The sequence below is a fragment of the Ovis aries genome, chromosome 23 (assembly GCF_016772045.2).
Source record: "Ovis aries strain OAR_USU_Benz2616 breed Rambouillet chromosome 23, ARS-UI_Ramb_v3.0, whole genome shotgun sequence".
Taxonomy (NCBI): Eukaryota; Metazoa; Chordata; class Mammalia; order Artiodactyla; family Bovidae; genus Ovis; species Ovis aries.
In genome coordinates, this window is record NC_056076.1 from 50893503 (window position 1) to 50906020 (window position 12518).

At 39.2% G+C, this 12518-nt stretch overlaps 1 protein-coding gene across 5 annotated transcripts in view; it reads left to right on the plus strand.

The window, feature by feature from the left end:
* Nucleotides 1-10709, plus strand: part of SMAD4 (SMAD family member 4) — a 57200-nt gene extending 46491 nt beyond the window's left edge. For 3 of the 5 annotated variants that reach the window (XM_060405186.1, XM_027960683.2, XM_042239120.1), the window contains exons 11-12: nucleotides 2535-2673; nucleotides 4184-10709. In XM_060405186.1, coding sequence (XP_060261169.1) covers nucleotides 2535-2673; nucleotides 4184-4395 — 351 coding nt within the window. In that variant the 3' untranslated portion in view covers nucleotides 4396-10709. 5 annotated transcript variants of the gene reach the window in all.
* Nucleotides 10710-12518: the final 1809 nt, after the last annotated feature.

Sequence of the window (12518 nt, forward strand, 5' to 3'; positions counted from 1 at the left end):
CTAATTAAAAAAGGGACAAAAGACCCAAATCAGTGCTTCAGGAAAGAGGATATAATGATAGCAAGTAAGCATATGAATAGATGTTCAGTTTCATATGCCATTAAGGAATTGTGAATTAAAACAGCACTGGGACACCACTGCATGCTTGGAGAATGGCCAAAGTCCAGAAAACTGACCCCACCAGCTAATTGACATTCTGAAAGAGGTAAAACAGTGGAGACAGTGAGAAGATGAGTTGTTTCCAGGCTTAGAGAGGAGGGAAAAAATGGATGGATAGGCAGTGCTCAGAGGATTTTTAGGGGGTGTGTGTGTGTGTGTGTATGTGTACTTTGCAACCCCATGGACTCTAGCCCACCAGGTTCATCTGTGTGTGTGTGTGTGTGTGCGCGCGCGCTTGTGTGCGTGTGTGTGTGTGTGCGCGCGCTTGTGTGCGTGTGTGTGTGTGTGTGTGTACTTTGCAACCCCATGGACTCTAGCCCACCAGGTTCATCTGTCCATGGAATTCTCCAGGCAAGAATACTGGAGTGGGTTGCCATTCTCTTCACCGAGGGATCTTCCTGACCCAAGGTTCATACCTGAGTCTCCTGCATTGCAAGCAGCTTCTTTACCATCTGAGCCACCAGGGAAGCCCACATATCACTATACATTTGTCTAAACCCGTAGAATCATAAAACCAAGAGTGAGACCTAATGTAAACTGTGACTTTTGGTGATAATGTTGTGTCACTGTAGGCTCATTGGTAACAGTCGTGCCTCTGTGGTGTGGGATGTGGCAGTGGGAGAGGGTGTTACCTGCAAAGAAATAGAGAAAACTTAAAACTGCTCTAAAAGATAAAGTTTGTCAATTTCCTTCTTTTAAAAAAAAGTCATTGTGGAGCTAATTGGCTTTTCAGATATTTGCATCCCTATTTTGTGCTGTGCCGGGTAAGGCATTCTAAGAGGTCAGAGCACAGTGGAAAAGTTCAGACTCTAATGGACTCTTGAAAAAACAGCGGTTTTTGTTCTGGGTATTGTGGGATTTCTGATTTCCAGACCTTTGTCATGCTTCCTGTCCCTTTTAGGACTAGTAGCTTGGTTAGGTAATAAATACATCCATATTTGACAAACTTCGATCCAGAGACTGAGATAGTCGAATAAGTTTTGTCCATCGTTGATGCTAGAAGATAGGCACTGAGTAGAAAAATAAGTAAATAGGGATTTGGTTTGCTGTTTGGAGAGGATTCTTTTGTTTATTATTGTTGTATGCTCTTATGGTTCATGTAAAGACTGTGACTAAAGACAATCGGAATTTTTTCAGGAATCTGAAAATTACTGGCTTGGGTTTCAAACCTGTACTTTATCTGATAAAGTTCTGTGTTACGCATTCTTCGATTTCTTTTATTGTCAAAGATAATTATGCTCACTCATATTTGGGTTTAGTGCATGTTTGGATTGTTTTAAATTGTACTTTACTTTTGTTGAAGGAGTATAGTCACATGGTTCAGAAATTACAATGCTATTTAAAATGTGCGTTGAGCAGTCTTGCTTCTACGCTGTCCTTGTCTTCTTTTCCTACAACTAACTTCTCAAGGTGACCACTCTACGTGTGTAGCTTTCCAATGCTTTAAAAAAACGCCAGCCCTTGGTATGGTTGGTAAAGAGCATTGAAATTACTTACAAGCTTCTTAACTCTTCTTGCAAGGTTGGTGGCTACCTGGGAGACCAAAAATAAAATAAAAAATAATAAATAACGTTTATTGAGAGCTTGCAATATACTATGCCAAGTTTACAATAATATGAAAAAGCATTGCACACTTAGCATTCCCATTTTATAGATAAGAAAGTTGAGGCTTAAGAAAGGTTAAGAAATTTAACCCATGTAAGTAGCAGATATCAATGATAGGATTCAGAGCTAAGCAATTTTTAAAAAATCATGAGCATTTTTAAAATTAATGAGAAACTAGTTAATGGAATCCCGTATATCCATCACTGAGATTCAGTAGTTGTTAAGATTTTACATCTACATGATTAATTCTTACTCTTTTGTTTCTAAAGCATTTAAACAAGACCTAAATATCCTGTCAGATTGCTTCTGTGCATCTCTGAGACATGCCCTTGTTTTGTTACATGGTGACAATGCCTTTTATTCATCCCTCCAAATAGTTAGAATGATAAAGAAAAGAAGCTGACCGTATGACCTAGGCCGTCAATTCAACCTACAGAAGACTCTTCATTTAGTTATGAAAGGGTGGGATGATTTCTTAACTCCGTTTTACATAGCGGTGTGGTTTTTCACAAAGGCAGAAATGGCCGACCCACACTGAACTCAGATAAAGGGTACAGAGGACTGTGGCAACCAGAACTGTCCTAATAGTGAGCTTTATTCAAGCTGGCTTTTCTAAGAACTTACCATCTACATAAAAAAATAAACAATTCTTTAATGCTGATAGCTAAATCAAGCTGTGAGTTTTAAATAGGTTGTGCGTTGGTTTTTGATATATGGACTGTTTCTGCTGGGCGCATGGTGTGAAACTGACACTTAGTGTTTGTTTCAAGGTCTTTGATCTGCGTCAGTGTCACCGCCAGATGCAGCAGCAGGCAGCCACGGCGCAAGCTGCAGCGGCTGCCCAGGCGGCGGCCGTGGCGGGAAACATCCCGGGCCCAGGGTCAGTAGGTGGAATAGCCCCAGCCATCAGTAAGTATGCCTTTGACTTTTTTTGTCTTTCAAGTGTAGTAGTTGGTGCTTTATCTTGATTGACTCAGTTAATTAGTTACTTTAACCAGTAATAGAAAGTGAAGTTCTTTTTACTGGGATAATAACGTTTTTTTAATTTGTACGAAAATTAAAAAAAAACAAACCTGTTCGTCTGTAATAGTTGCCCTTTGTTTACAGCCCTGTATTCATTCTTTTTGTATCAAAAAAGGGACTGTGGGATGAAGACGACAGGGGGTTGTTATTGTTATATTGATCAGTCTCCCCTATTTTTGTTGATGCTTTTAATTCTTGCCTCACCAGCCAGGGTGGGTTGTAATCACCGATGTGCTTTGCTTTATTCTAGAAGGAAAGCATATTTCAGTTTCAGAATTAGACGTCTCTCCAAGTTTTTCTCTAAAGTGTACTAAGCATGGAGAGAAAACCAAGTGACAGTGGCGTTTGGATAACTTGTAGACTTTTTTTTAATTTTAGGGTAAAATTGAACTGTGTGCCAGGTTTCACACTGATGGGGAATTTTTTACTGCAGAGTTAAACTCCTGACTATAGACTTTTATGATGGAAACACGTGGCACCCATCTTCCACGTCTGAAGGCATAACTAGTGATTCATTCAACCCCTGTTCTTAACCTCTTCAGTGTGGTAAGCAAATCACACTGGCTAAGAAAACTGCAGTGGCCCTGCAGGTTTCTCTACAGTACATGCAAATTCCTCCCAGTAGTTTCATTGTAATATTGATGAATGCAGATTGACTATATGACTGTATGTTCTGACTGGAGAATTAGATACAGCGTCTCCGTTGTGATTTATGCTCAGGAGTTTACAATTTCGAGGTAGATAAGGCATACTCATTTATAGAATTTGATTTTTTTTTTTAATTTGGGCATCTAAACCATTAATTTGCTAGTTTTGATGTTACACATATGCTTTTACTGAAGAATCCAGAGCTGTTAATAAATTTCTCCTTTTCATCTACTGCCCCCGGCCCCCCCCAACTGAGTAATTACATACTATCTCTGTTACATTGTGAAACTGAGAGACAGACATCATCTGGCTCATCCAAGAAGTCTTAGTGGAACCAGGACTATTTTCTGTCTCATTGTTAGTCATGTTTTACCCTGAACTAGACAGTTTAGACAGTAAAGTTCTTAGAACCAACGTGTAGGCATGCACTGCCTCTTAAAAACAGGTTATTTCTTATCCCTTCACCTCCACTTCTAAAGAGAAAAAACAGATGGGGTGTTGGTGGATTGTGGTAATTTATAATTAATGGCTAGAAGACCCATGTGGAATATACATTGTCTTAACCAAAAGTTTTCAGTCCCTGTTCACAAAGTATAGATCTGTACTTACTTTTTGGCACTTTGGCAGAGAAGTCTTGTGCTGGGGAGAATGCAGTAAAGAAAGCTGATCACCTTGTTAATGTAAGATTTAGGGGGGATGGGAAGGGGTCAGCCTATCCCGCTGACGTCTTCCAAATCTTTTCTGTTAGGTTTGTCAGCTGCTGCCGGAATCGGTGTGGATGACCTCCGTCGTTTATGCATACTCAGGATGAGTTTTGTGAAAGGCTGGGGACCTGATTACCCAAGACAGAGCATCAAGGAAACACCTTGTTGGATTGAGATTCACTTACACCGGGCCCTCCAGCTCCTCGATGAAGTCCTTCACACCATGCCTATTGCCGACCCACAGCCTTTAGACTGAGGTCTTTTAACTTAACGTTGGGGCCCTTACCATTATCAGGATGGTGGACTATAAGATGCAATCCTGTTTGTAACCTGAAGATATATTTCACTTTTGTTCTGCTTTATCTTTTCATAAAGGGTTGGAAAATGTGTTTGCTGCCTTGCTCCTAGCAGACAGAAACTGGATTAAAACAATTTTCTTTTTCCTACTTAGAACTTTTCAGGCATGGCTCAGAGCTTAAAGATTGGGACAAATACATTCTTATTAAATCTTCACCAGTTATGTTTGAAGGAATCATTCCAATGCTGGAAAATTTAGCCCTTTGAAATGTTTTAGAGCCTTTTATATGCAGAACATCTATATGTGTGTTATCCTACAGAATAAATTTAATATTGCTGATTTTAAAGGCAGAGAAGTTCTCAAAGTTAATTCACCTATGTTATCTTGTGTGTGAGTTGTTACTGTTGAATATACTTTACTCCGAAATATTGTGCCATGTGGGTGAGTTAATTTTACCAAGAGCAACTTTACTCTGTGTTTAAAAAAGATAGTAGTGTATTATAACCTTTTATCCAAAATATTTTTTTTCAAGTTAAACTAGTGAAAATGATTTTAACTCAGATTGTCTTGCGACTCAATTCTTCTTTTGCCAAGGCAAAACACTAATCTGTGTATATTGAGAATTCCTTAAAATTACCAGACAAAGGAGTATCATTTAAAATTACATTTGTTATTTTTGTTGGATAACTATTTATCAATAAATATACTTTTGCCCTGTTAAACAGTAGACATATTCTGTATTTCTAGGCACAGGGTTGGTTACTAAGGAGCCTAGAAGAGGAATTTCTTTCCTTCCTTAACATAGGGAAAGATTTTATATTTTTTAAAACACTAAAAGCAGTGTCACTCCATCTAATATCTTACCGTTCTGCACAAGTGGCAATGCTAAGCTAAATAATGAGTATTTTGGAAACCGCTAAATTCTGTGTTAAGTACTGTGCAGAATAATAGAAACATTACCATTCATTGATAGGTAGTTTGGATATTTTTGTACTTGATTTGATGTGTGACTTTTTTTTTTTTTCATATACTGTTTAAATCATGTATGTTATGACAGTGTTGAAAATTCAGTTTTTGTATCTTGGGGCAAGACTGCAAACTTTTTTATACCTTTTGGTTATTCTAAGCCCTTTGCCATCAATGATCATATCAATTGGCAGTAACTTTGTATAGAAAGTTTAAGTAGAAAAGTTGCAAATGTATTGACTGTACCACAGACACAATATGTATGCTTTTTACTTAGCTAGTAGCATAAATAAAACTGAATCTCAACATGCAAAGTTGAATTCTAGGTTTGATTTTTAACTTTTTTTTTCTTTTCCACTTTTGAGTCCAACCTTAGTGGTGAGACACCTTCTAGTAAATGACAGGCAACAGCTAGTACTATTGGGCAGCTTTGGTTTTCTCCTCCCACTCTATTGGGACTCCCCATGGACGTTACGTATCAAGTGTAGGGTTGGTTATTTTTTTCACTTTTATTTTACTGTAGCAAAGCTAGGCCTGATTGTAAGATAAATAGGTTGTCTGCAGGATAAATAGTGTGAAATAAAATCAAAGATTATCTTTAAGGTGTTTTTGCTTTTTTCATGGAGGGCCTTTCTTAGTGTAATAAGATTATTTCAAGTGTGTTACAAGTTTTGAGACATGAGAAATACTTACGCATGATAGTCATCCTTATATCAGCTTAAATCAACAAGTCTTCTACTTCCTTGCTTAGGTCTTCTTAATAAGACCATCCTAGAAACCACTGAGTTTGCTTATTTCTGTGATTTAAACATATCTTGATCCAAGCTACACGTCTTTTGTTTTTTAAAATAACATTTCTACCAACTCATTTATACTCTTGAGTTCTTACGAACACTTCTGTTAAAGACCTAGTTCTAACCTGTAAAACTGTGGTGATTTTACACTTTATTGGCAGATTTTCTAAAAAGGTATCTTCATTCTCTAGAATTTTTGACTTTAGGTCTGTTTCACTGTGAATGAAGAGTAGGAGCGAGTGGAGAGAGTTTTAGAGTAACAGACTTTAAAAACTGAGTTTATTTGATTAGAACTATAAGCATGATATGGTATAATACATTGCCTCCTTTTCTACTTTAAAGAAAGTTTGCGTGTTTAATCATCTGGGGGAAGTATTGTGGAAAATATTTTCGGAGTAGTCTGTCTTTGAGGCCAGGCCACCCACCTTGGTTGCTTTTTGCAAAGAGCCATAAAAATCCTACAAGTACATAGAAGTACTTCTAGTTATTAATTGCTTTATATTTGTGCCTAGGTTCAGTCACATGCTTTTAAGAAAACATTTAGTATATTATAATCAGTTATTTCTGAGGGTCTTAGTTGTTGAACAGTATTTACATTTCTTAGAGGTAGTCATCTTTGATGAGTAAGACTAAAAGAACCACTAGGTTTAAGATTTTTTGGCTGTTTTAAGAGTAGAATAGTTTCCACATTTCTTGGAATCTGATTGTTATGAGGATAGGGTTCTGGGTGGGTTTTCTCTAGCTAGTTCATATCTCAGAAATGCTCAGAATGTTGAATTTCGGTGAGAACTGAGTGAGAGTTGAACCCAGTATGTACCTTTATAATCCAGTAGGAAGCCCCTTCCACTTTTGTCTAGTGCCTTTCAGTGCGTTATCAAAGGGAAATCCTTAAATCCAAAATGGTGTTGTTGCCTTTATTTTCCAGGGGGTAGGTTCTTTTGTGGGATATAGTCTTATCTCATTTTTTATAGTATACTACCCCTGTTACACAGATAATGATAGTAAATCACTGCCATATAACCTTGTTTTTCTAGAATCATGGTTCATTTGTATTGACCTAACCACTAAATAGGTTGCCTATCCCATTCCTCTTGTAAACATTGTAGGTTTACAGTATAGGTGACCTGGCTTAAGGAGAACCATACTCAGAATATCCAGATAAACTGAACACGTATTAGTTGTGTTGCATTTCAAAGTCAAAAATCCGCTTTCATGAGGAAGGGTGTAGTGTAAAGAAGGGGTATTTGTGATAGAACATTTGACGGCAGAATAAAATGTCCTGTCTTCCAGATGATAAATATCTTTATTTTAAAAGCTTAATTGCAGTTGTCTTCTTGACCATGCCCACCTAACGAAGGGAAATTTTGCATTTTTCCCGTGCTGCTCCTTAAGTATCTGTGGAGGTTAAAGAATGTATGGTAAAGTATTTCTATTCTTGATTTGGGGTTAACTAGTTAATAGTTACTAGCGATTATACAAAATCAGATTAGTTCTGAACCTTTTTGAGAGCCTTTTGGAAGGAACAGTGTTATTCTGAGTAAGCAGAATCCTTTTTGTTGATGTTTCTAAAGGTTGTTCGCACCATCACGGAGTCATTTTACTGGCATTGTATTTAATGACAGCAGATTGGGAAAATGGAGTGCTTAAGTTACCGGGGTAAATGAGTATATGAAAGTAATTACCTGTAAAGTCAGTTAACAACAACTGTGGATTGGGCTTGGCTAAGACTTGCAGATGGAAGAAATGCCTTTTTTCCTTCCTTAAGGCAGGACCCTTCTTGTTGCAGATAGCTATCTGTAAAATAATTGCCTAAACCCTCCTTTGCAAGATGATAGAAAATAGGATATGAGAACCTTGTGTGCAACCTTTCCATTTTTTTCCTCGGACAACCAGATAATTTCTTTTCTCCCAAGATACGTTAGGAAGGACATAAAAAAGCTAGTGACCTTATTCACAGCATCCTCAGCCCAGCCTCGTCCCTAAGCACTTGCCCCAGTGTTGCTAGAGCGTGGATCTTACTCTTCTGCTATCACCAAGGAATGGAAATGTTTGCATAATCCAAATTTACGTTATTTAAGCAGTAAAACCTTTTCTGCTGTGCTCACTTTCTGGGGTGGAGTTATTTGATATGTGTGTCAGAGAACGTATTGGATACAGTGTTTCTCTTGTGCTTCCTGGCTTGTAGACTTGAGGTGCTGCTCAGAGGTATGGAACAGTTTTACCTTCACTAAATGGTCACAGGCTGCTGTGGTTTGGAATGTTTGGTTTTGTTATACACAGACCCCCTCCCGCCCCGTTAATGACAGCAGCCACTTCCTGTGTGTTGTCGGTATGCCTCCCCTTTCTTCCTTCTCCCCTTTCTGATTGATTTTCCTGACTGCTCAGGCAAGAAAACCGGATAGCCATACTTACTAGAACTTTCTTTAAAACACGGGCAAACTGGAACAGGACCCAAGAAACTTTCCTGTAAAGTATTGAAAAGGACTTTAGGGCTTTGGCATTTAATATCAGTTTGACTGCTGAGTGTGCTTCCTGATCCTTGCTGAGTTTCAGGTAGTTGAGAATAGAGAGAAGTGAATCATATTCATATTTTTTTTCCCGCCTTGAAAGGTTTTGTTGCTTCCACTTGAGTGCTGCTCAAAACAAAAACTGGGGTTACAAGTGTCGGTTGGTTACGAAATGAGTATCAGTAGTCAAAGGCAGCATCACTGCCTAGAGGACACCAGCAAAAAAAAGAAAAAAAAACGCAAAAAATGAAAGCTTGGAAAATGAGAGGGTTATTTTTGTTTTGTTTTGGTGTCCCTTTTTGAGTCCTATCTTCTGGCCTTCCTCCTTGCAGATATTTTTGACCTTTAGGTGCCTTTATGAGAATTGAGGGTCTGATAACCTGCCCCAAGGAGTAGCTAAGGTGATTGCTGATGTTTCAGGGATTTTAACATCAGCCTTGAATGAGTGAATGAATCTTTTTTCTTCCCCTTTCATCATTTTTTTTTTAAAATGTAGGAAGAACTAAGGAGAAAACTGGTAAAGACAATCATTTCTCTCTGCTGATGTGGATAATTTTCAGTTTATCTCAGATGCTTTCTCAAATAGGTCTCAGAACCAGTGTTCTTGCTCAGCCTGAAACTGGTGGCTCTGGGCTGGGGCCAGAAGCTGCACCCTCTAGTTTGCGCTCTGCCACTGAAACTTGATGTATATGACCTTGGGCAAGTCATTTCCCTTCTTTGGGCCTCAGTTGCCTCATCTGTAAAATGAGGGAGTTGGACTAGATGAGTTCTTCCAGCTCTGAAGTTCAAGTGACCTTGCCTACCTTGCAGCAGTTTGGGAGTTCTTCCTTACTTTGGTCTGCTGTTTGAGGGGGCTTTTTACTTATTTCCACGTTATTCAAATGAGACTAGGCTTGATATTTTATTACTGTTCTGTGGACAAGAAGTTACATAATATGTCCTTAAGACTTAAATTTAACCAAAGGCCTAGTACCACCTTGGGGGCTGCAATAAATACTTTAAAAAAAAAAAAGAGGGAGAAAAGCCTTCATTTTATTTTCCCATCATCTGTTTTCATGGTGTATTAAGGCTTCTTTTGAGTCATGATATTTTTACCTTTTGGGTATGTGTGTGACACCATCATCTTAGGTGCTGTGTGCTGGTAAAATTTTTTAAAACTAAAATGAGTGGAAAACTTACTGTAAATGCCTAGTGATATTAGAGGTCATTGCTTTGGGTTTTTGGTTTCTTAACTCTTCTCAAAATAGGGAAATTCCCTTGAACTGTATCAATTAAAACGGTTTATATGACTCAAGAAAACAATACCAGTGGATGATTATTCACTTTATTTTTGGCTCTTGTTAGGTCCATTTTGATCAGAAAACTTGGCTGGAGCATTCCTTTCAGAGTTCTCTTCCAGCCCATCCTTGGATTAGTATCATTAATGGACTTGGCTTTTTCAAGGATCAAGCCTTCTTTGGGGGTGGGTCAAGAGTAGGGGATTGGGGAGTCCTGGTAGAGGCCAGCTCAGTGGTAGCTGGAAAGGAAGGGATTGAAACCAGCTGCTGTTGCTATAGCTGCTTGTCATTGATAGAAGGACTCAGGGCTTGGATTGGTTAAAAGGCTAAACACGGATTCAACAGACTTCTTCCAAGTATTGGATTCTGGCCAGTGCCTTGGACGTGTGATTTAAGGGAAAAGTGTGAAAGCGTGTAGATGATAAAAACCTGGTGGGCTGCAGAACCATTTGGAAGAGGTGACTAGGAGTTGGGGACAGATTTGGTGGCAGTATCTGCCAGCTCTGTCTCCTCTCCTGAAGTCAGAGGAGTCATGCCATAACTCAAGAGACGAGCCACACTTAGCTTCTGCTTTGGGGAAAACTGGTCAGCTATGGGCTCTGGTAGGTCCTTTGTGGCTTTCTGTATGCTTTTGCCTGGTTGAAGTCTGTGGCTAAAAAAACAGTTGAACCTTTCCTGAGAACTCTGTAACAAAGTATGTTTTTGATTAAAAGAGAAAGCCAATTAAATCATTATGTGCTCATTCTTTTTCTTAAGCTTGTGGGTGTTTTAGATCTAAAAATAATTCCTAATCACTGAGTGAATTCTCAGACTTGAGGATAAAATTTTCCTTTAATGCTTTGTGACCATTGAAATGGAAACTGAAGCATTACAAACAAGACTATGGGAGAAGAAGCCCCATTCTTATTTCTAAAAGGAGAGAGTGAAGTGGTGGTGGTGGAAGAGGTGGCTGCTAGGGAATTAGAACCAAGATGTTGAAAGTGAAAGTGAAAGTCGCTCAGCCGTGTCTTGACTCTTTGTGACCCCATGGGCTATAGTCCATGGAATTCTCCAGCCCAGAATACTGGAGTGGGTAGCCTTTCCCTTCTCCAGGGGATCTTCCCAACTCACAGATCGAACCCAGGTCTCCTGCATCACAGGTGGATTTACCAGCTGAGCCAGTAAAGAAGGGAAGCCCAAGATGCTTAAAGGAGAGACAGACATTGGGAGTCCTATCATTGCCTATCTAAAGGCAAGGAAAGCTCATCCCTTCTAGGTGCCTCCTCTATGAAATGAAGGGTCCGTGTGGGGCAGGGGGTGGTCAGGTAAGGTGATTCTTTGGCAATGACTTGTAAAAAAAAAAAGGTATGACCAAATCAGGATTTTCTTTCTGATCTTGCTGATGTAAGTTCTAGAGATATTTATCAGGATGAGAGACTTGTCCTCACCTGACCTAACGTTTACAGTATTTTAAGCCAGAACTTGAAGAGGGTTGTCAGTTGGCATTCTCTTGAGGGCAAGAAAAACATTTCTTTGTGGAACACTTCAGGAGAAAGGGCAGTTTTATGTATTCATCTCTTCCTGCCCTGTGCTCTTGACCCTTGACTCTGTGTGTTTTATGCCATCTCCTGCCTTACCACGGCTCCCCCAGAATGACAACCTGAAAAGTCCCAGCTCCTCTCAAACCCTTCTCACTCCATCTTCTGTGATAAATTGTAGTGCTCTTTACCCCTCAGCCCTTTCTGTTCGAAATGAACAATTCTTTTTGTTCTGGCTCTGCTATGGGGATGGGATTTTGATGTAGTCCTTTGGGCCATTTGGGCCATTTTGGGCCATTGCTTGGGCTGAGACAGATGGACAGAATGGGTTCAGGGAATTTTCATCAGCAAATCTACCCTAAAAGAATGGCAAAGGAGTTTCTTTAAACAGGAAATTAGAAGAAATTTAAAATATGGTAAGCAAAAAATACATACAGTAAGTAAATGTGTAAATATTGAGTTTTCTAAATTATGTTTGATAGTTGAAGCAAAATTGTACCACTATCTACTGCTAAGTCACTTCAGTCGTGTCTGACTCTGTGCAACTCCATAGATGGCAGCCCACCAGGCTCCCCCGTCCCTGGGATTCTCCAGGCAAGAACACTGGAGTGGGTTGCCATTTCCTTCTCCAATGCATGAAAGTGAAAGGTGAAAGTGAAGTCGCTTAGTCGTAGCCGACTCTTAGGGACCCCATGGACTGCAGCCTACCAGGCTCCTCCATCCATAGGATTTTCCAGGCAAGAGTACTGGAGTGGGGTGCCATTGCCGTCTCCTACCACTACCTAAGGTGATTCTAAATGTATACAGAGTAAATATTTTAAATTGCTGAAAAAAACAAAACAAAAAGATGAATTCAGAGTACTATAGATAAATCAAGATGGAACTCTATGTTCAGGTAACTCACAATGAGGTGGGTGGGGGGGAGGGTGGTCAGGTGGAATGAAACAAGCAAAAACAGAACAAAGAGAAATGTTTTTTAAAAAATCAGACTTAAGCTCTAACATATTAATAAATGGTCTA